Source organism: Schistocerca serialis, chromosome 1 (assembly GCF_023864345.2).
Source record: "Schistocerca serialis cubense isolate TAMUIC-IGC-003099 chromosome 1, iqSchSeri2.2, whole genome shotgun sequence".
In the NCBI taxonomy this organism is placed as follows: domain Eukaryota; kingdom Metazoa; phylum Arthropoda; class Insecta; order Orthoptera; family Acrididae; genus Schistocerca; species Schistocerca serialis.
In genome coordinates, this window is record NC_064638.1 from 866,335,229 (window position 1) to 866,359,216 (window position 23,988).

At 38.2% G+C, this 23,988-nt stretch overlaps 1 protein-coding gene across 2 annotated transcripts in view; it reads right to left on the bottom strand.

The window, feature by feature from the left end:
* The window catches only part of LOC126485663 (peroxidase-like), a 61,735-nt gene extending 39,342 nt beyond the window's left edge, over positions 1–22,393 (bottom strand). Inside the window, exons 1-2 of one of the 2 annotated variants that reach the window (XM_050108892.1) lie at positions 22,160–22,393; positions 8,805–8,931 (exon numbers count right to left, since the gene is read on the bottom strand). Coding sequence is in view for 1 of the 2 variants with exons in the window: in XM_050108891.1 (XP_049964848.1) it covers positions 8,805–8,931; positions 20,601–20,655 (182 nt within the window). In the remaining variant the exon portion in view is untranslated. Of the gene's footprint in view, positions 1–8,804; positions 8,932–20,600; positions 20,716–22,159 lie in introns of those variants that run through there. The other variant, XM_050108891.1, reaches the window with a different exon arrangement.
* Positions 22,394–23,988: the final 1,595 nt, after the last annotated feature.

Genomic DNA, 23,988 nt, shown 5'->3' on the forward strand with positions numbered 1-23,988 from the left:
TTCCATTGTTTTATTCTACTTCTGTTGCAATATCTGACAATGGCTGGGCCAAAATTTAAAAAAAAAATCTTTAGAGTAATATGAGTTGCTGATCAGCTTGTATCTTATGGCATGCTGCTACAGTGTGCAGTTTGCCCTGTATGCCCTTTTTTAGAGGGGTGTGTGTGCAGGCTGAGCCTCGGCGTGTGTTCCTTGTTGAGTCATTTGGAGACATCACATCGCCAGTGCCCAGGGTACAGGGACACATGCTGAGCCACTGCAGTGTGCCGTGCTGTTGGGACAAGCACCATGGTGAGCTGCATTTGAGAAGACTTCAGTCTGTACATGCGACAGTCAGAAGGATAGGGCTAACAACAGTCTGAGGCCAGCTACTCCTAAAGAGCTAACAGTTATCTACGCTATTCACAACACTGTCAGCAGAGTACCGAAGAAAATTAATCTGGTGAGGAGACTTTTTGAACATACACTTTCAGTTTGGCAGTGTAATGCAGCTAGTGACTTTTACTCTGCAGCATGAAAAATTTCATTCTGAAAATATGCCCCAGGCTATGGTTAAGCCATGCCTCCACAATATCCTTTCCTCTCTGATAGGAGTGCTAGTCCCGCAAATTTTGCAGCAGAGCTTCTGTGATATTTGGAAGGTAGGAGACAAGGTACAGGTGGAAGTAGAGCCGTGAGGACAGGTTCTGAGTCGTGGCTGGGCAGCTTAGATGGTAGAGCACTTGCCCACAAAAGGCAAATGTCCAAGTTCAAGTCTTGGTTCAGCATACAATTGTAATGTGCGAGGAAGTTTCATATCAGTGCACACTCCAATGCAGAGTGAAAATTTTATTCTGGAAATGCTCAAAAGTTATTAAACATTAGTGTTATTGAGTTTCACAGATGCTAATGCACATATTATCACATACAGAATGTGCATAGTAATGTTGTTAGTCAACACTTGGAGCACACCCGGCATAGATCTTTTTTGTGAGCTTTGAAACAGTGGACTACCAATTTTGGGCAACATCCAACAACTTAGAGACTGGTATCAGAATAAATTGTTCTTTTGTAAACTACGTTATGCTTTAAAAATCAGTTAGGCTGGATTTTACTGTTTTGAATGAACCATCAGAACTAATTTAATTTTGGCTCATATAAAATGCTGTTGGTTAGAAATTTAGAAAAAAAAAACATGGATATTATTATTGTTCCAGTATGTGGACCTCTGGTTTACATATATCAGTGCCATATTGCAATTTAGTGTACATCACCTGAAATTATTCATCAGTGAGTTAGTTAGCCAGTGCTATATGTCACTTTCTACAGAGCAATTAAAATAACAAAACTATAAATCAAAGTTCAGAATCTAACAATAGTTATAATGAAATCTGCTGTGGAAAATTATAATAGTCTGGAACTTTGATGTTAATTATTTTGTATGTTAATTAATTTCAGATGATTCAAAATACTTTACAGGAAAATGTGACTGCCAGACTTTCTGTTGGTGTGAGTCACCTTTGTCACATATATTCACTAGCCCAGAGTATATTTCATGTTACAAATTGTAGTAATAACATCAAATAATTATATTTTAAAATTGCAAATGCCCTAATGAAAATTAATCACATCAATGTAAACAGAACAGAAACTACACAATAAATTCAAATGAAATTAATTCTAAATAAGATCTTCAGATTTTCATGTAAATATTACATGCCAACATGTTAATGTATCGAAAATAAGAAGAAAATTAGCAAACAAATCTATTTATTTATGGGAGTAGAAAGAGGTAACAGATCAAACAACCCACCTTGCTACATCATGAACATTACTGATCATCTGATACTATTAAGTAAAGAACTATTAACATTTAAGAACCATCAAAGAGGCAGTAATTAATTTTTCATGCTGAAGAGTGCAGATTTCATTCTGGAAACACTCCACAGGCTGTGGCTAAGCCATGTCAGCATAACATCATTTCTTCCAGGAGTGCTAGTGCCACAAGTTTCACAGGAGAATGTCTGTGAATTCTGGGAGATAAGAGACAAGAGACAAGTAAGGCTGTGAGGATGGTCATGAGTCATGCTTGAGTAGTTCAGTTGGTAGAGCACTTGCCCACAAAAGGCAAAGGTCCCGAGTTCAAATATCAGTCCAGCAGACAGTTTCATTCTGCCAGGAATTTTCGACTTTCGAGTGGTTTCTGTATATCAGATGAATGAACATTTTAACTGAACTGTGTTGTAATTAACAGGTAGATGTATGATACCATTATCATGACAATGAGCTACTGTGTCACATGGTGACTCTCATTGTGGACTGACTTAACTGAACTACAGCAGTGAATGTTTCTCTGACAAATTACTACAGGGTAATGATAAGCATGAGCTGTGACATTTTCATATAAATGTGAACTGTATTTTGTGCCTAAAATAGAATAATGAACTTTGTCACCAAACTGGTGATAGGTAAATGTGAGTGCTGATCTGGTTCTAAGTGCTGATAGTTTTTCATAGAAGATAAACTGATCATCGCCTTTAACAATTGAACTTTTGTAAGGAAAATGTGAGTGTTAGCACATATAAAATTATGGTGTCACGGTCTTTCTTGAGCAAATACCATATTACACACCTTTAGACTTTCACCTTTGAGGTGACCAGAAGTTTGCACTACCAAGGAGAGACTACAAAAAAAGGTCAGTGACAATACATATTTATTCAGAGCTCTACATGTTAATTTTGGTTGTACATGTTTACTGTGTGGTTTGAAGTTGTCTGTTATCATATTAAAACTTTAGTTTTTTAACCAATGCTGTGGTGCAAGTTTTATTTAGCATAATTTTATAACAATTATCAATAATAAATCTCACATTAGAACCTGAATATCTTTTTAATATAGTTTCACAATAGACTTTTGCTTCCATGTTTTATTTACACCATTGGACATGATCGGAACTAAGAGGGAAAACCACACACTTGTTGTGTTTGTCAGCACTCAGCCATTGTCTTTGTGATAATTGTGTGATTGTGCTCACACAGACAAATGCACATTTCCTTCTTTATTGTGATCTGGTGTAAATAAAACTTGTAACACAGTATCAGTTAAACCACTAAAGTTGACAGTCTTCATAAACAGGGAACAATAGACCAAAATCTACTGCCCATTGTGTTTCCTAAGCTGGAAAGTGTAAAAAGAGAGTTTTACTGTATCTACATTAATGTTTGAGCATAATAAATGTTTGTGTTGTGTTTACATTTATATGGGCAGATATTTAATGAAAGGTTTGACATAAAACAAAACTTTGTCACAAAATCTATCGCTCTCCAATGGCACTGTGGAAGCCACTAAGTTTAGCATATTCACCAAATAAATACATAGCTGATCACCACATATCACACACCTATTTTGTAAGATGCCATGAAAAGATTTGGAATTCATTGCAGAAAATTTGTGGAAAATATATGCTCAAGAATTCATGCATCACTATTTTGCCTTTCTTCACAAAAATTATAATGAAAATGTTGTTGATCACCAGTATTTGAACCAGTTATCTTTTTGTAAACAATGAAGTTGAGTAACCTTTTCTCTGTACGTGGTTGCTAATTAGGCAAACAAAAATATCAAAACATCTGTAGTAGGTACAAAAATAATTATAAAAAATAAGATCAACAGCCACACTTTTTGTTTCTAAAACATTTCCTGATGATGAAACAAACTTTGCTTTTATCTTCTGCCTTCCACTCATTAATTTAACATTTGTTTCCTTTCTGGGGTGAAATAATAGCTCCCTGTCTTATCCACAGTAACAAATCAATGCAGAAAATCAGCTTTATTTCTTCTAGGTATTAGAAACATTGTAGAAAGTTTCATTTTTATTTTTGATATTGGCCTGCATGGCAACCATCTTTCTCATAATCAGTTCTTCGTGTAATATTATTTAATTTAAATGATAAATGGAAAATTTCATATAAAGATGTGAAACAAATACTAACAAAGAGATAGAGGGGCTGGCTAGTACTTGCCTCAGCTCAGTACAGCTGATAGTTACACAAACCAGAACAGAAAATTTACATTCTTAGCTTTTGGAACTTTGTTCATTCATCAGGGAGGAGAGATAGGAAAAAAGGGATGAAGGGAAAGTGGATTCAGTTACTCACAACCCAGGTTATGAAGCAACAGGAAAAGTTAAACAGAGAGGGTAGCAAGGATGGACGCATGGCTGTCAGAGGGAAGCCAAAGATATTATACTGTTAAGTACTGTGCCAGATTCAAACCAAAGAGGATGCATACAGAAGTAAAGAGGTATATAGTATTAAGATAAACACAACTATGTAGGATGAAAAGGTGCGTGAATGGCTAAAGAGGAGAGGGAAAAAGGAGAAGACTGAAGAGTAAATGGGAGTGAGGTTGGTTAACGTAGGTTCAGTCCAGGGGGATGGCGGGATGAAAGGATGTGTTGGAGTGCAAGTTCCCATCTCCGCAGTTCCGAGGGACTGGTGTTGGGTGGGAGAAGCCAAATGGCATGTACATTGTAGCAGGTTCCTAGCTCCCTAGAATTATGCTGGACGGCATGCTCTGCTACTGGGTATTGAAAATCTCCTAGGCGGACAGTTCATCTGTGCCCGTTCGTGCTCTCAGCCAGTTTAGTTGTGGTCATACCGATGTAAAAGGTTGCGCAGTGCAGGCATGTCAGCTGATAAATGACATATGTTGTTTTACATGTGGCCCTACCTTGAATTGTGTATGTTTTACTAGTAGCAGGGCTGGAGTAGGTGGTTGTGGGGGGGATGCATGGGGCAGGTTTTGCACCGGGGTCGGTTACAGGGGTAGGAACCGCTGGGTAGAGAAGGTGGTCTGGTAATATTGTAGGGTTTGACAAGGATGTTACGGAGGTTAGGGAGGGTGACGAAAGGCAACTCTGGGTGGTGTGGGGAGAATATTGTCAAGAGATGATCTCATTTCAGGTCTTGACTTGAAGTCATTGAAGGACTATAATGGACTCATTAAATGTTCAAATTATAAAAATAAAATTGATAAAACACTCTGCCTCATACAATAATTTTGTATATTTTAACCATAACTGCAAAATCTACAGATTACTTCAGCATCAGGTAATCATTTAAATTACAGAGTAAGACAGATGTGAAGCGATAAAGGTCATTGTTACAGAAGCAATCTGAAGACAGAAATATAAACTACAGTTGCCTTAAAATTTTCATGCACTTGACATTAACAAGCTATTAAAGAAACACCAGACAGGTGAAGATCAAAATTCAGAAATGTAGCTTGTAGAAAAAATATGTCTCAAACTAGGCGGGTGTGTTTTGAGTATTTCTAAATTACTGGCAGCCATACTGTAGGTGCAACCACACTGAAGGGGTATTGATGGAGAGGACAGACAAACACATGGTTCCGGAGGAGAGGCAGCAGCCTTTCAGCACTTCCAGAGGCACCAATGTTGATGACTGACTGATTTGGCCTTGTAACATTAGCAAAAATGACCTTGCTATGTTGGTATTGTGAACAGCAGAAAGAAAATGGAAACTACTGCTCTTACATGCTTCGAGGATCTGCAATTCTGTTGTGTGGCTTAATGGTGATGGCATCCACAATGGTAAGATACTCACTTTGTCATTAAAGTTCCAGGATAGATTTTTTTAAATTTCTGAATTTGCAATACTAAAAAGGAACAAACATTATTTTTATGTTACCTGGTATGTGTGCATCCTGGAAATGATCTCAGCCATGTCTCCATGCAAACTCACAAGGCATCACGATTGTGCTGAGCAAAACACTGTTTGGGTTCCCGGCACTTTAGTTGCAGTGACACAAGGGATGCTGATTGTGAGCAAAGAGTGAACATTAAGTTCTGCATTAATCTCTGGAAAACCACTAGTGGACCATGGACATGATTAAACAAGCCCATGCAGGCAAGACACTTTCAGGGAGTCATGGCTTTGAATGGCACAATAAGTTTCATGAAGGCAGAGTTTCAGTGCAAGAGGATCCTAGAGGTGGTGCCCCTTGGACAGCACCTACCGATGCAAACATGGAGCAAGTAAGGTAGTTATTGCAAGGAGGCCATCATGTAACTGTGCATGTGATATCAGAAGAACTTAATCTGAATTGTGATGTGTGTCATAAGATTTATGGGAACAGAAACTTAATACAAAGCTCGTCCCTCACAAACTAACAAACTACTGGATAGAGCCAGGTGTGATCCCAGACTTTTGTCAAACATTATTGCTGGTGGTGAAAGTTGGTACTATCAATTTCACAAAGTATTGAATGTTGGAGTCCTGGATCACCAGCCTTGAAAAATGTCAAGCAATAACTTGACAGAACAAAGAAAATGTTGACTGCATTGTTTGATAGTAAAGGATCAGTTTACCATGAGTATACTCCTACATGGCAAACAGTGAAAAAAACTCTTTACATCAAAGTCTTGAAACATTTATGACAAACAATTGGACGTGGCTACCCTGATTTGTGACATTCTCTGAACTGGTTCTTACTGCATGATAATGCAAGATCTCATACTGCTTTATCTGTCACCAAGTATCTGACCAGACATTCTATTATTGCAATTCCCACATCTGCCATATTCACCCAATCTCTCACCTTGCAATTTTTTCTTGTTTCTGCAAGTGTAAAGGTGACTGAAAGGAAAGCTTCATCAAGATATTGCACAAAACCAGTGGGCTGTACAAATGAGCTTACAAGCATCACAGTTAAAAATTTCCCTGCTTGCTTCCAAGACCTCCAGAAGCATTGAAAACTGTGTGTAGATAGCCAAGGAGACTACTGCAATAGGAGCTAGAATCATTAGTTGGTAAGAACAGTCTTCTATGGTTTTTTAAAAAAATAACCTGTCCTGGAACTTTTCAGACAAAGGGGGTATTTCAGCAGTTAAAATGTTCTCCACTTGTAACTCTGGGCATGTGTTACTCAAAAGGATGTTGTCATTATGAGAAACAAGACAGGTATTCTGTGGGTCAGAGAGTGGAATAATAGATCTCTTGACTGAGTAAAAAAACAGAACATTTAAAAAAGAGATGAATAGGCTGAAGTTAGATATTGTGGGAATTGGTGAAGTGTGGTTCCAGGAAGACAGGACTTCTGGTCAGGTAAGTACAGTGTTATCAACATGCAAGGTAATGTAGGAGCAGGCCTAATAATGAATCAGAAAACAGGACTACAGGTAATCTGCTGTTAACAGTATAGTGAACACATTATCATAGCCAAGATACATACAGAGCCAACACCAATTACAGTAGTATAACATTATATCACAAGCTCCAGTATAGTTGCAAATAAAAAACAGTGATCCAGGAAACAATGGAGAGTCCAAATTGGAATGTCAACATATATGAAAAGGATAGATCGCAGTCTGGTCAGAGTGGTCAGAGATAGTGGTCATGTGTGCATGAGGTGTGCCTGCTTGTGTGAATGTGCATTTTCTTTCCTTTTCTTCGACCAAAAGCTTAGTGCGTAACAGTCTTTGCATTGTGCCTGTCTGCAACTCAAAGTGTCATCCTTACAGTGAATAGTGATCTATCCTTTCCATAATTGCTACTGATCCATGAAATATAGATTTTGTTTGTATTATTCCTCTCTATGATCACAGAAAACTTTGTAATCAGATCATAGATTTCAGTCAGTGGTGACAATCTTCAAATCAGAACAAGAAAGGGAAGCAGTAACGTACAAGGAATTAATGTTCATGAAGAAGAAATAAATTGTAATTCTATCAAATATGGCAAAGGTCTTGGAAGAGAAGTTGAACAGAAAGGATAATATCTTGAAAAGAGATGATAAGATGAACATCAAAAAGTGAAACAAGGATAATGGGATTAAGCTAAATGAAATCTGGCAATCAGATTAGGGACTGAGACTCTAAAAGTAGTAGATGAGTTTTGCTATTAGAGCAGCAAAATAGCTAGCAAAGTCTGAAGTAAAGAGGGTATAAAATGTAGACTGGCAATAGCAAGAAAAGTATTTCTGAAAAAGTGAAATTTGTTAACATTGAGTACATATTTAAATATATGGAATTTTTCTGGAGGTGTTTGTATGGTGTGTTGTTCTGTATGAATATGAAATGTAGCTGATAAACATTCGTTGGAGTGTTGAATGAATGGCGAAGAAAACTGGCCTTTTCTCCCCCAAAAGAAATATCCTTGCACTTTTCTTAAGCAAATTAGGGACACTGTGGAAAATCTAACTCTAGATGAGGTTCTGGACATTGGTTCTCCTGACTATGAGAAGAAATTTGCAGTCAAGAACATAACCTACATTAACAGTATATCATGTTTAAAATAATGTAGCAAACCAAATATCAACAATTTATGATAAGGAAAGTTGCTACTCGCCATATAGTGAAGATGTTGAGATATAGATAAGCACAACAAAAAGACACTTAATTAAAGCTTTTGGCCTTTCTCAACAATGGAGACACACACACATACACACACACACACACAATCACACAAATGCAAATGCAAGTTCAACTCATACGTCTGCAGTCTCAGGCAACTGAAACCACACTGCCAGTGTGTGTGTGTGTGTGTGTGTGTGTGTGTGTGTGTGTGTGTGTGTGTGTGTGTGTGTGTGTCTGTGTGTGTACATGTGTCTATTGTTGATGAAGGCCTTAATGGCTGAAAGCTTTAATTGTGTGAGTCTTCTTGCTGTGTCTATCTGCTACTCACCATCTCCTCTGTATGGTGAGTAGTAGCTTTCCTTCTTGTAATATTGTTACATTCCTTCCTGCATTTTCCATTGTCAAATATCAATAATGAATGATGTCACCTGCCTTGTTTCATACGTACCTCAAAATTCCATGTACAAGTGTGTGAAAGTATCTGAAGCACACACTTGTGAATTCAACATATGTACCAGGGCACAATTCTTCATCATACGCATAGCTCTGGAAATATTTCTGAAATGCTTCAGGTCCTAAAATATAAAAAAGGAACTGTATTGATTACTTGCAGACTGGCTCACATTTTATGAAACAAAATGTTTTATTCAGTCAGTTATAGGTACATTGGTTTACTTAGGTGCTTGTTTGAAGGAGAACTTTCAGAAATGAGTTTCAAGATGGTAAAACATTAATAAAGAGAGGTGGTTATTATAAAGACCTTTTTATTGTAGTGTCTAATGTTACTGCTGTTATGTCTACAGGCTGATAATTATTGAACTATATAAATTAAAATCATCGTAACTTCTGAATGATTTGTATTAAGATGTTCAAACAGCATGTTTAGGCATGGGGCATGATGGGGACTAATATGTGCATGCATGGTTCAGTTTAGGGATGAAGCCCTTTTTCATTTGGATGGGGTCATCAATAAGCAAAACTAGCACATTTGGGGGACTGAGAATCTACACTCCACAAACAAGAAGTCTCTTCACCCTCAACGAGTGACTGTATGGTGCGCAATGTCCGGTCACAGAATAATCCTTGTGATATTCCTTGATGGCCTGGTGACTACTGAATGGTATGTGAAGGTTTTGGAAGATGTTTCATCCCCATTAAGCAAAGTGACACTGACTTTGACAAGGTGTGCTTCATGCAAGACAGATCTCGATACCATCAAAGCAGGCGAGTGTTTAATGTCCTGGAGGAGCACTTTGGGGACTGGCCTGGGTACCCAGAGATCATTGGCATGGACCTTGACTGGTTGCTATATTCTCCAGATATGAACACATGCAACATCTTTTTGTTGTACTATAATAAAGACAATGTGTACAACACACATGCAACATCTTTTTGTTGTACTATAATAAAGACAACGTGTACAACAATAACCACAAAACCATTCCTCAGCTGAAAACAGCCATTCAGGAGGTCACTGGCAGCATCAATGTTCTGACACTTCAGCAGGTCATGCAGAATTTCACTATTCATCTGTGCCACATCATCGCCAATGATGGCAGGCATGTGTCATAACCTAAATCCGTATATCTGTAGTGCCATTTACATGTTGAATGAAGTGTATGCACACTATAGTTTATAACTAATTTACTTTTTTTATATAGTTCAATAATTGTCACCATGTATATAATTAACAAAGGCTATCAGCTGTAGCATACAATAGTGTTCCAAATTAAAGCACAATCAATGACTGAGAGCACATTTCCTGAAAAGAATGATGAAATCATTATAAAGCTTAGTAATAAAGCCTAATGTCACACAACAATAATTCACAAAACATGAAACTGAAAGTTGACATTCAAAATAAAAAGTAGCATAATCTCCTCTACACCTGAAAAAACAGCTTTGTCATTTATCAAGCAATGGAAAATCTGGGATGGAATGTATGAATGTCATAAAAAGGAAAGTTGCTATTCACCATATATAGCAGAGATGCTGAGTCACAGATAGGCACAACAAAAAGACTGTCATAAATAAGCTTTTGGCCAGCAAGGTCTTCGTCAAAAATAGGTGATAGACACACACACACACACACACACACACACACACACACACACACACACACACACGTGACTGCAGTCTCTGGCAACTGAAGCCACACTGCAAGCAGCAACACCAGTGCATGATGGGACTGGCAACTGGGTGGGGATAAGGAGGAGGCTGGGGTGGGGAGGGGGGGCAAACATGCGCAGCGCCACCACGAAAAACTCTCCACTTCTGCCTTGGAGGAACACTGTCCATCACCTCTACAACAACCTCCAAACCTCCTACATGTCCCCTAATAGTGGACAAACACTGTCTTGCAGACCTACTACATCTACCGCATCCTCAAAAACTCCCTCCCACCATCACATAGAATACAGAACATAAACAGACCTGAAACACTGCCATGAACCTTTCCACCCGAAGCTTTAGCTCCACAGCAATCAGTCCTTTACAAAGGCCTCATCTTTTGCCTCACTCCGAAATTCAGTCATGCAGGACTTGTTAAAGACTTTCTCTCCTTCCTTCACCACCAAACCTACCAATAAGACTCAACTAAAGACCAATGTTGAACCTTGCGTGACTCAGTTCATCCTCCATCCAACCATGATCCACCACCTCTGACCCCAAATCACCGCCTGTTAACTTTCCAGAATTTACTCCCCAAAATTCTCAACATGCAAACTAATCTTACATCTGCAGAAAGAACCACAGTCCACTATCTAAAAACTGATCCCACCCTTATAATCCTACTTGCAGACAAAGGCTGCACCACTGTTGTTTTGAACCACAAGGATTACCTGGCAGAAGGACTTTGCCAGCTGTCATATGCAACCACCTATAAACTTTGCCACAATGATTCCATTTGGGAAATCCAGCAGGATCTCCAGTCATTCCTCAAATCCTTAGGCCCATCCCAGAACCTCTCCCCAGAGTCCATCTCTCTCTTCACCCTCACCATTCCCACCACCTATTATGCGGAACCTACTCTCCTATATGGAATATACCAACCATTTCCTCCACCAACTCTCCACAGTTCCTGTTCCTTTACCACACATTGCCCTGCTCGTCACTATTGACGCCACCTCCCTTTACAGTAACATTCCTAATGCCCATGGCCTTACCACTACTGATTACTACCTTTACCAACTCCCGACGGATTCCAAACCAACAACCTCCTTCCTAGTTGCCGTGACCAACTATATCCTCACCCACAATTACTTCTGCTTTGAAGGAATTACCTACAAACAAATCTGGGGTATGGGTATGAGCACCTGCATGACAACCAACAAGCTGTCTGTCTGTACAAATGGTCACCAACATATTGTGGCCAAGAAACAAGTGGACCACCCAGTTGCTGAGCACGCTGCCTAACATGACGTCCTTTATTTCAATGACTGCTTCATAGCCTTTGGCATATGAATCCTGCCCACCACCACCAGCTTTTCTGAATTGCACAGGTGTGAACTTCCCCTGCAATATATCCTACATTCCTGTAACCCTCATGGCCTCAACCTTCATTAGTCATTGTCCTCACCCATCCAGCCCCTTCCTTGTTCCCATCACATCACTACACAGCTCTCATTCCACCATCACATCCAGTCCTTTTACTTCTCTCCTTTTCCGCACTCCCCCCCCCCCCCCCCCCCACCTCTCCCCTGCCCTCCCTCTAACCTCCCGACTGTACATAGATGCCCTACCATCTCTCCACCTCGTCCCTGTGCATTCCCTAGCAGCACTCCACTGTCCCCACTCCAACCATACTATCCCTCCCCCTCCTCACCACAGCCTCCTCTTTATCCCCATCCAGTTGCCACTTACATCATGCATTGGTGCTGCTGCTTGCAGTGTGGCTTCAGTTGCCAGAGACTGCAGTCATGTGTGTGTGAGTTGCTTTTGCATGTGTGTGTGTGTGTGTGTGTGTGTGTGTGTGTGTAGTTATTTTTGACAAAGGCCTTGCTGGCCGAAAGCTTATTTGTGACAGTCTTTTTGTTGTGCTTATCTGCGACTCGCATATCTGCTTTGCGGTGAGTAGCAACTTTCCTTTTCATAGCTTTGTCATTTAGTTGTGTAGGTCATTATGAATTATTACATTCACTTTATTTGTTTTTGTTACATAATAATTCACAGTGCTGCAGCTACATTTAGCATTGTTCTGGCTGCACAGACACTGTAGCTCTCAGTTCCACATCAGTAAGACATACATGCACCTATGTATTCATCACACATATTAGCGTTAAACTGAAATTGCAGACACCACAGTAGCAATATTTAGAGTCACTGTGATAGCATATGGCATATTTAGTTTTAAACATTTGAGTAATCTGTGAAAGTATACATTTCTTGAGAACTACATGGCAATAAACCGACTAATTTATAGTTATATACTGCATGGTGTCTGTTCTTTCGGACATGTCCAAAAAAATGAACATCACACAGAATCCGCAGCTGTGATACATATTACATAAATTGAAGGTGAAGGGGAGAGGAAGAGAAGGAACTATTGATGCCAGCTGCATCTGGACTTTATGCAAAATTAGCAGCTATGAGTGAAAATGTGTGCCAGACTGGGCTATAAACCTGGTATTTCCTGTTTACTATGCAGTTGTGTTAACCACTGCACCACCCAGACACACAGTCCACTGCCACTGCATGTGCTATCTTGGCATTCCTTTTGGTCGACCCACATTCTCACCTAATGCCACCTATCCGCAATCCCTGTCAACATGTTCCATCCTCACTACTTTGAGATTTCCACTGTGCATCCAAAGTGAAGGTGGTGAATTCATTGCCCATCAAGGTGAATCAGTTACATGAATGCAGGGTGTCTGTTGTTTCATACATGTCCAAATGAACAGACATCACACGGAATCCACATCTGTGATACATATAATGTAAATTCAAGGTGCAGGGGCGAGAAGGGAAAGGGGCTATTGACAGTAAATGTGTCGAGAGTTTATGGGGAATCAGTGGCAAAGAGTGAAAATGTGTGCCAGACTGTGATTCAAATCCAGGATCTACTGCTTACTAGGCAGCACATTCCCACTTAGCACCACCTATCCACAGTCCTGAATGAAGACACCATGCATTCATATAACCGATTCCCTTCAATGAGCAATGAATCCACTACCTACTGTATGGATGAACAATTATGTCTGATCTCCTGTGGGACTGTCAAAGTAGCGAGCATGGATGGGGAGTGTGGATGAGTAGTGCTAGGTGGGAATGTTTATTTATTTATTTAGCCATCTGTGGACATGTTAAAATGTATGGATGTCAGTTGCATACATTCATATATTTACACAGTTTGTTGTTACATGTAGTTAAACATTGTGACATATAAGTTATTTACAATCATTTTTGCTTCTTATCAAAATATTGTGGAACAAAAGCTATTTACAATCATTTTGTGCTAAGGAATTCACTTGTAGTGTCAAAGCAGTGTTCCTGCAAAAACAATTTTAGATTTTTCCTAAAGCAGTGCATGTTATCTGCTTCTTTTATTTTCTGCGGCAGTTTATTATAAGTTTTACACCTTCATACAAGAAGCTATTTTGTGTCGTTTGTTTACTCTTCCTGTCTAGGTGAAGACAGTGACTTGTTCTTGTACTATAGTTATCAAAACTGCTATTTGTGCTATAATTTTCTATATTTTTATTGATGTACTCTATGGTTTGGAATATAAATTCACAAGGACCAGTTAGAATTTCTAACATTTTGAAAAGTTCTCTGCAGTGGGCCTGCTTACTGCTTTTTGTTATAATTCTTACTGTTCTCTTTGCATTTTAAATACTATTTGTAAATTCTGAGCACTGTTTCCCCAGAAAATAATACCATAACTAACTACTGAATGAACATAACTAAAGTGTACAGTTCTCAAACATTCACTACTGCATGCGGATACAAGGACTCTAAGTGCATAACACGTTGTGGATATCTTTTTCGAGAGTTTCTTAGCATGCTCATTCCACTTCATTTGGCTGTCAATGTGGGTTGGTCAAGATGCATGTCAAGATTGTCCACACAACTACAGTAGATGCTGAGTCCAGGTGACACTGTGGTTAACACAACTGTCTGGTAAGCCGGAGATCCTATGTTTGAATCCCTATCTGGTAGAACATTTTCACTTGTTGCTGCTGATTCTGCATAAAGTTCTGATGCAGCTGACATCGATAGTCCCTTTCCTTTCCGCCCCCTCCACTGTCAATTTACATAATTTGTAGTTAACATGTCAATTGTTATTAGTGGACATTGAATGTTACTGTGACTGGTGCCCATGCTCTAGCCTGATGGCAAAGTTTCTGTCATTATGTATAAACTTTCCCAGTGTAGTAACTTCTGATATTCTTGATGCGTCTGCAGCCAGATCATACAATTACCGCTTTTCTATGTGAGAACACTGTTTGCTAATTGCACCAGAACTTATTCCTACCAAAATCAGTGACTCTTTTATGTAGCACAGGAAACCACCAGCACATGTGCATGAGCTTGTCACTGCTGCCCCCTGACTCTGCCAAGTTTTAGGTGAGTGCCTGTTCTTAGTGTGAAGACCATATACCGGTATGTAGTTCCACGGTTTTTATCTAGCATTTGAAGATTTGTGTCTTTGTCCCTTGGATTCGCTCGTGTACTTTGATGAACTTCTAGAGAAATTTAAGGGGATAGTTCCTGTGAGTTAGTATGGGTAGAGGTCATTCTTGGCAACTGAAATAAAATAATAATAGGGTTATTTTCCGACCTCCCAACTCGGATGATTAAATTGCTGAAAGGTTCAATGAAAATTTGTGTCTTATTTCAAACACGTACCCGACTCATAAAATTAAAATTGATGGTGACTTCAATTTACCCTCGATGTGTTGGCGAAAATGCATGTTTAAATCAGGAGAGACATACAAAACATCATCCGAAATCGTGCTGAACACATACTCTGAAAATTATTTAGGGCAGTTAGTACATGAGCCCAGTCGAATAGTAAACGGTTGTGAAAACACACTTTGACCCCTTAGCAACAAAGAATCCTGACTTAATAAAGGGCATCAAAACGGATACATGGGTTAGTGGACACAGGGCTCTTACAGTGAGACAATACCGTAACCCCCAAATCGTCCAAAAATAAACGTAAAATAGGCCTATATCTATTCCAAAAAGCAGATAAAAATTCCCTTGATGCCTCCCTGAGAGACAATCTCCAAGCCTTCCAAATTAACAATGTGTCTTGAATTAAAAAAAATTGTATCGACAGAAATTAAAAGAGCCCAAACAAATTAACAAACGACAGAGCTGATCCCCCTTGGTATGATAAAGATGTCAGATCATTGTTGCAGAAAGTGAGAAAAGCAAGCCAATTGAAACGAACGCGAAGTCCCCAAGACTGGCGGCGATCTTTTACGGAAGCTTGAAATTTAGCGTGGACTTCAATGCGAGATGCTTACAATAGTTTCCACAATGAAACTTTATCCCAAAATCGAGAAAATTCAAAGAGTCTTGTCGTTTGTCGTATGTAAGGTATGCTAGCGACAAGACAGATTCAATACCTTCTCCGCGCGCGATAGCAATGGAAATACTACAGATGGCAGTGCTGCTAAAGCAGTTACTAAACACGGCCTTCTCAAATTCTTTCACCAAACAAGATGAAGTATATATTCCAGAATTCGAATCAAGAACAGCTCGCAACATGAGTAACTTAGAAGTAGGTATCCTCAGAGTAGTGACGCAACTTTATAAAAACAAAACTTCCGGTACAGACTTATACCAATAAGGTTCCTTTTAGAGAATGCTGATGCAATAGGTCGATATTTAACCGCTCTCTCAACGAAAGATCTGTACCCAAAGACTGGAAAGTTGTGCAGGTGACACCTTTATTCAAGAAAGGCAATAGGAGTAATCCACTAAATTACAGGCCCGTATCATTGACGTCGATATGCAGCAGGATTTTGGAACATACTTTGTGTTCGAATGTTATGAATTACCTTGAAGAGAACTGCCTATTGTCACACAGTCAAAAGAGATTTAGCAAACATCGTTCTTGTTAAACACAACTAGTTCTTACACGCACGAAGTGTTGAGTACTATCGACAATGGATTTCAGATTGATTCCGTATCTTTAGATTGCCAAAAGGCTTGTGATACCTACCTCATAAGCGGCTTGTAATCAAACTGCGTGCTTATGGGATACCGTCTCAGTTATACGACTGGATTCTAATTTCCAGTCAGAGAAGACACAGTTCGTAGTAATTGATGGGAAGTCATTGATTGAAAGAGAAGTGATTTCTGGCGCTCCTCACGATAGTGTTAAAAGTCATCAGAAGATCAAAAACCAATTGTAAGACGATTTAGAGAAGATAGCTGCATTGTGAGAAGATTGGCAATGGGCACTAAATAGTGAAAAGTGTGAGGTCATCCACATGAGTGCTAAAAAGAATCTGTTAAATTTTTACACGGTAAATCAGTCAAATCTGAAGGTCGTAAATTTAACTAAATACCAAGGAATTACAATTACGAACAATTTAGATTGGAATGGACACACAGAAAATGTTGTGGGGAAGGCGAATCAAAGACAGCATTTTATTGGCAGAGCACTTAAAGATGCAACATGTCTACCACAGTCTAACAGTCGCGACAGTCCCATAGGCTTTTTTTCAAGATGGCGCCGAATGAAATTCGCGAGTGTGTTAGTTCCAGTAATAAATGTAAATTTAATGAAGAAAAGTGTGCATTTTGCAGAAATGTCGGTTGGTATTGTGACCAGTTATGTATTACGTGTTATATTGTGTTAAAAGTATCTGAAAAAAACTGTGATGCATCTATAAACTGTGAAAAAGAAACCATGTTGACGATCGGTAAACAGAACAGCATGAGTTCCGCAAATAAAAGCAAACAATCCGAAGTTTGTGTGAAGTGTAAGAAGTTCGACGTATTTAGTGATGGGAAGTGCATCTCTTGTTATTTAATTATGAAGGTGGTAGTAAAAAATGAGAAACTCAGTGTTTGCTTAGCATCAACTTCATCATACAGCCACGAAATTGCGCTTCAAGAAATAACAAACAGCAAACTATGCTCATGCAGAAAGAAAGTCGTTACAGGTATTATGTGCTTTAAGTGTAAAATTGTTTATCATTATAACTGTGCAAAGGTGGACTCAAAACAAGTGATATGGAAATGTGATAATTGCGTAAAAGTGGGCACTATAGACAGCAAGGAAGAAATAATTTCCGTGTTGTTAGAAGAACTGCAAAGACTGAAAGCTGAAAATGTCACATTGTCTGCCAGAAGTCAACAGAACAAAAGTGAATCCCAAGACGAGAGCACAAATTGTCACCAGCCCAAGAAGATACCAAAACATCTCGTTTCTCAGCAGTTATATCATCTGAATACAAGCAACCGTTTTAGTGCCTTAAGTGATAAAATTGATGAAACAGAGAAATCTACTCAGGTGGTAGGACGAGACAATGTTCCTAAAAATTCGACAAAAAGACCAATTGAGAGTCAGCCAACGAATAAGATTTTATTACTATCGGACAGTCATGGGCGAAACTGTGCATCATTGCTAAATGAATTTTTGAAACCCAAGTACTACACATCATCTGTTGTTAAACCAAATGCATGCCTCAGTGGTGTAGTTGAAGGGGCATCAGATCTTACTAGTGATTTCAATTTGGACGATGCAGTTATTATCCTTGCAGGAATAAATGACATTCGTAAGAAAAACAACTTTATTCCAGACTTGGAAAAGTTGACTGCAGCACTTGATCATACAAAGCTATTGTTATGTACCGTTCCCTACTGTTATGACAAGCCAGAAGTCAACGAAACAGTGTACAGATTTAATGAATATATAATGAATTTGTCATCTAATTTTGATAATGTGAAAGTAATTGATGTCAATTTATTCTTGCAAAGGCCTGATTACACTAATCATGGACTACACCTGAACAAAACAGGAAAGCTCAGACTGTGCAGGAACATTGCTTCATCAGTATCAAACCCATGGAAACGGTGTGATGTAGTAAAAACACTTACAACCAGCTCTGCAAGAAAGGTCAGATTTTGTACCGGTACTGTAGAAACCAATTCATGCCAAGATAGACAGGGAACCAATGTGAATACAAGAAACAGATGTATAGCTGTGTCTCACCCTGTCACTGCCAATGACATATTAATACCATATGATGAAGTTCCACCCAAAGAACCTCAAGGACTGGAAAATAATTCCGATGCAGTATCTCCAAGGATAAAAGGTAATCCCCGATTTTCTACGAGAGAAAGAAGAATTCCAAAAAGAAACAGTGATTTTTTATGGCCAGCACCCACCTGACCTCGCCAACGACATCTAGTGAACAAATCTCCAGCTGCGACATAGGTCTTAATGTATCCAACACAGTTTTGAGTGCAACGGGGACTAACGGTGTTAATGGACAAGCAGACCAGCAGAAGGACAGTAGAGGTAGCTATAAGAATCTTATTATTCTTCATCAAAATATCAGAAGTCTCAAAAGTAAATTAGAGTTTTTATCTGTAAATTTAGGGGACATGGACACTGTTGACCGTCCTCATGTTTTATGCCTTACTGAGCATCATGTAACAGTTGGAATTGATGGGCTGCAGCTTGATGGGTATGATCTAGCTACTCATTACTGCAGAACAAGTAAGGAGAAAGGTGGTGCTGTAATTTATATAGACAGTAAAATCATTTATAAATCTTTAGATCTAAGTAAGTATTGTGTAGATCAACATTTTGAAGTTTGCGGGACTGAAATTTCTGCAAAGGACATGTTACTTACTGTGCTTGCAATTTACAGAGCTCCAGCAGGGAAGTTTTGCATCTTTATGAATAAGTTAGAATCTCTTTTGACCAAATTGTTCTCTAAAACTAGAAATTTAATAATTGTAGGTGACTTTAATGTCAACTTCTTAACTGATAACAACCTCAAAACTGACCTGGACCACTTAATGAATTCTTACAACTTGGCTGCGATGGTTACCTGGCCCACTAGAGTTACAGAAAATTGCAAGAGCCTTCTAGATAATATTTTCATTGACAAGAATAGAGTCAACAGTGCTAGTGTGAGCAAAGTAATTTATGGCCTGTCTGACCATGATGGACAACTTCTGAAAGTAAATAACATCAGTTTGTGCAATAAAATCTCCCACACCTATAGGTCCTATAGATGTATAAACACTGAAACTGTGTCTGCCTTTAACGACTATTTGTCACAGATAGATTGGGAGCCAGTGTACAGCACATCAGATGTTAATGATAAATTTAACCTTTTTTTAAATGAATTTATATCTGTATTTGAAATGGCTTTCCCAAAAAAAACTGTCAGAAAGAACAATGAGGTTTCTTCCAGTAAACCATGGATTACTGGAGGTATAAAAATTTCTTGCAGGACTAAGAGGGAGTTACATGCCTCACTAAGAGTATCAAATGATCCCCTTGAAAGGTCTCATTTTAAGTTATATTGTAAAATTTTAAAAAGGGTGATAAACAAATCCAAGAGCCTGTATATTAAGTCTGAAATTGATAAATCTGAGAACAAAATAAAAGCAGTTTGGAATGTTATAAAGAGAGAGTGTGGCAAGAGTAACAAGAATGTTAATACCACAGAGATAAGCTATAAGGATGAGGTTATTCATAATCCTGTAACAGTTTCCAACATATTCAACAATCACTTCATAACTGCAGCAGAACAAGTAGGTTGTAACGGTTCCTTAAATGCTGCTACGCATTTATTACACAGAGCTAACCCTAACACGTATGACCCAATTTGTATTGCCCCAGTTACTATTACTGAAGTTAAAAATACCATCAAGGCCTTAAAAAATAAAAATTCCACTGGTATTGACAACATTTCACCAAAAATACTGAAGCATTGTAGTGACCACATATGTCAAGTCCTGTGTCACATTTTTAATGAGTCTATCCAGCAAGGTGTTGTCCCAGAGAGATTAAAGCTTGCCGTTGTGAAACCACTTTTCAAGAAGGGTGACAAAACTAATTTATCTAACTACCGTCCAATATCACTACTAAGTAGTTTCTCAAAAGTATTAGAGAAACTAATGTATACAAGAATTGTAGAACATCTTAACAGCCACAACATACTCAACAGAAACCAGTTTGGTTTCCAAAAAGGTAGATCAACTGAGCAGGCTATTTTTTCTCTCACAAATGAAATTTTAGAGTCAATAAATAATAAAATGTCACCTATTGGAATTTTTTGTGACTTGTCTAAGGCCTTTGACTGTGTGGACCACAACATTCTCTTACATAAGGCTAATTTTTATGGCTTGCGAGGTAGCATTGGTAGATGGATAGAATCATATCTGCAAAACAGAAAACAGAAGGTGATAATTAATGGTGCCAATGATAGTCCCATTTCTTCTGATTGGGGCACATTAAAGTGTGGTGTGCCTCAGGGGTCCATCCTAGGACCTTTGCTTTTCCTTATCTTCATCAATGATCTCCCACTTTGCACAGACACCGAGTGTAAATTTACTCTTTTTGCCGATGACACCACTATTCTGCTTGAAAGTCGAACTAACAGTGACCTAGAAAATAAATGTAATGCTGTACTCATTGACATCCTACACTGGTTTAAGTGCAACGGACTAACTCTAAACATTCAGAAAACTCAGTATATGCAATTTCACACATCTCAACAAGAAAATGAAGTATGCCACTTAAACTGTGGTAACCAAAATATACTACACTGTGAATCATCTAAGTTCTTGGGCATTCTAATTGATGGCAAGCTGAACTGGTCTGAGCATATCTTAGACCTACATAGAAGGCTCAGTGTGGCAACTTATGCTCTGCGTGTAATCACCCCCATTGGTGATGAGGACGCTACTAAAGCTGCCTACTTTGGTTATTTTCATTCTATCATGTCGTATGGCATAATATTTTGGGGCAACAAGCCTTTAGCCAAAAAAATATTTACTGCACAGAAGAGAGCTGTTAGAATCATGAGTGGTGTTCATCCAAGATATTCTTGCAGAAGTCTGTTTCATAAGTTACAAATATTAACACTTACCTCTCAATTCATATTTTCTTTGATGATTTTTGTTTCTAACAACCTATCTTTTTTTAAAACTAATAGTGAATGTCATGATCATAATACTAGGTCTAAAAATGATCTACACAGGGATCTGAAACATTTAAGTCTTGTTCAGAAAGGTGTTCATTATTCAGCCACAAAAATTTTCAACTCCCTTCCATCAGGTATTAAAGATCACATTAATGTCTTACCTACTTTTAAATGTAAATTGAGAGAATACCTAATGGTAAATTCCTTCTATTCTCTTGATGAGTATCTACAGATAAAGCAATGATTTTTTATACTGATAAAAATTTGTTTGCTATAGATCACATTAACTGTTTAATTTGGAAAATGTACTATATTTCCTTTTTAGGTATTGTTTTATATTACTTGAGCTATACCTTTGATTTGATTTTAACCTACAAACTTATTCATAATCTTATGGTACATTTTTGTCATTTTATATATGTTTATTATTTGTTTAATTTGGAAAATGTACTATATTTCCTTTTTAGGTATTGTTTTATATTACTTGAGCTTTACCTTTGATTTGATTTTAACCTACAAACTTATTCATAATCTTATGGTACATTTTTGTCATTTTATATATGTGTATCATATCTGTTGTATGTAATCATGACTCATTCCACATCCTTGTGATTTATCACAATACGGATTAATTGAATACGAAATAAATAAATAAATAAAAATAAATAACACTCACTGCTGTAAAAGTTGTTGCCGTTTGACAGATGGAGCGACACTAGCGCTCACAGCGGCAGGTAAGGTGAACGTCAGACGCGTCGTAAGCACAATGTTTGTTTGCATCCATTTCCTACGTAATTTCCGAATTATTAGAGTTAGTTTCTTGCCTCCAAGAGTTTGTGTAGTATCAGAAGGCATATATGTTTCTAATAATGATTCTAAAATAAGTGCAAGTATGGACAAAAACCATGAATAGAGTGGCAAGCTACAACACATTCGTGAAGAAACACTTATGACATTGGACAGAATTGCAGCTTACCACGTTGATATCAAAAGAATATAAACACACAGATTCATATGTAAGAAGCACAGACATGTACCTCTACATGCAAAAGCGATGGACAGCTCGTTTATCGTTCTGTAGGCTTACTGTGTTTGTCATTGTCACTTGTTTCCACGACCTTCATCTTTATATTATTCTAAGTGGGACAAGCAACTGACAAATAGTGGGAGAAATATGCTGAAAACATAATGAGCTGATTACATTACATTTCACGAAAAACCAAATATTTGAATAATATTCAAACAATCTGTCTGTAGGCACTTTCTTTGTCCCATAATAGTTTCGCTCGAAGTCTAGCGATCTGCATATTCTGACACTTCACACGCTTTTGTAAGACACGAACAGATGCACTTAATCTAACCACTTCATCGTCAAAGCAGGTCTTGTGTTGATGATTCTCACGAATCTGGCACTAATAAATGGAGAGTTGAACTAGCTGCTTCTGTGTCATAGGACTGTTTTACAGCTTTAAATTGACTGTCGAATCTTTGTGGCAGTTTCTTCTTCATCGTCAGTTGAGGTGGCTTATTTGGAATGTCAAACAGTGTGGATACTGCATTCCACACGAGTTTGTTATTGTCTGCGTTCATGACCTAGTTTTGTTCGAAATGTAGCGAACAAAACCCAATATTATTATACAGGTAAACCGGGTCTTTCTTCATAAGGTCTTCTCATCTGCTATTAACTAGTCATTTTTTCCTCCTAAAACGAAACATTCATGATTTATACACATACATTTGCAAATGAATCCTGACGATACAGTTTAGTAACATGATGGTATATACCTCTCAGGATCCTTAGGAAACCAAAAAAAGACAGCTGTGGTGTCTTCTTCCTATTGCTGCTGCAATTTATTGCGCTACAAACGCTCCCGATGGTAAAAACCACTGTATAAATCAAAATAAACAATCACTATTCGCTTTCACGATCGCGCTGAACTCACAGTTCAACCTGCCGGCCGCTTGGAGCGCTGCTGGCGCTGAAGGCAACAAAATCGAGGCGAAGTGTCGCGACTGTTATGTTAGACTGTGATGTCTACTAAAGAAACTGTCTTCACTAAGCAAGTCATTCTCTTTGGAATAATGCTGCGCGGTAGATTAGATTAGATTTACTTTCATTCCAATTGATCTGTAGTAAGGAGGTCCTCCAGGATGTAGAACATGTAAGAAAAACAATAATACGTGACAAATATTTACAACTCAAATAAATAAGCTAATGTACCATTCCACAAGTCCCAAGTGGAATTATCGTCATTTTTTAATGAATTCTATATCAAAGAATCATTTTACAAACACTAATGCACTGAAATTAAAATAAAAAAAAGTTTTTTTACCTATTAGGTAATAAACATGTAATAGAACTACTATAATACTTATTTACAATGCACGCATTACTGCACTGAAATGGCGCAGAAGTTAGATTGTATTTGCAGATACACACACACACACACACTTATTTACAATGAACACATTACTGCACTGAAATTGTGCATATATGTTAGTTCT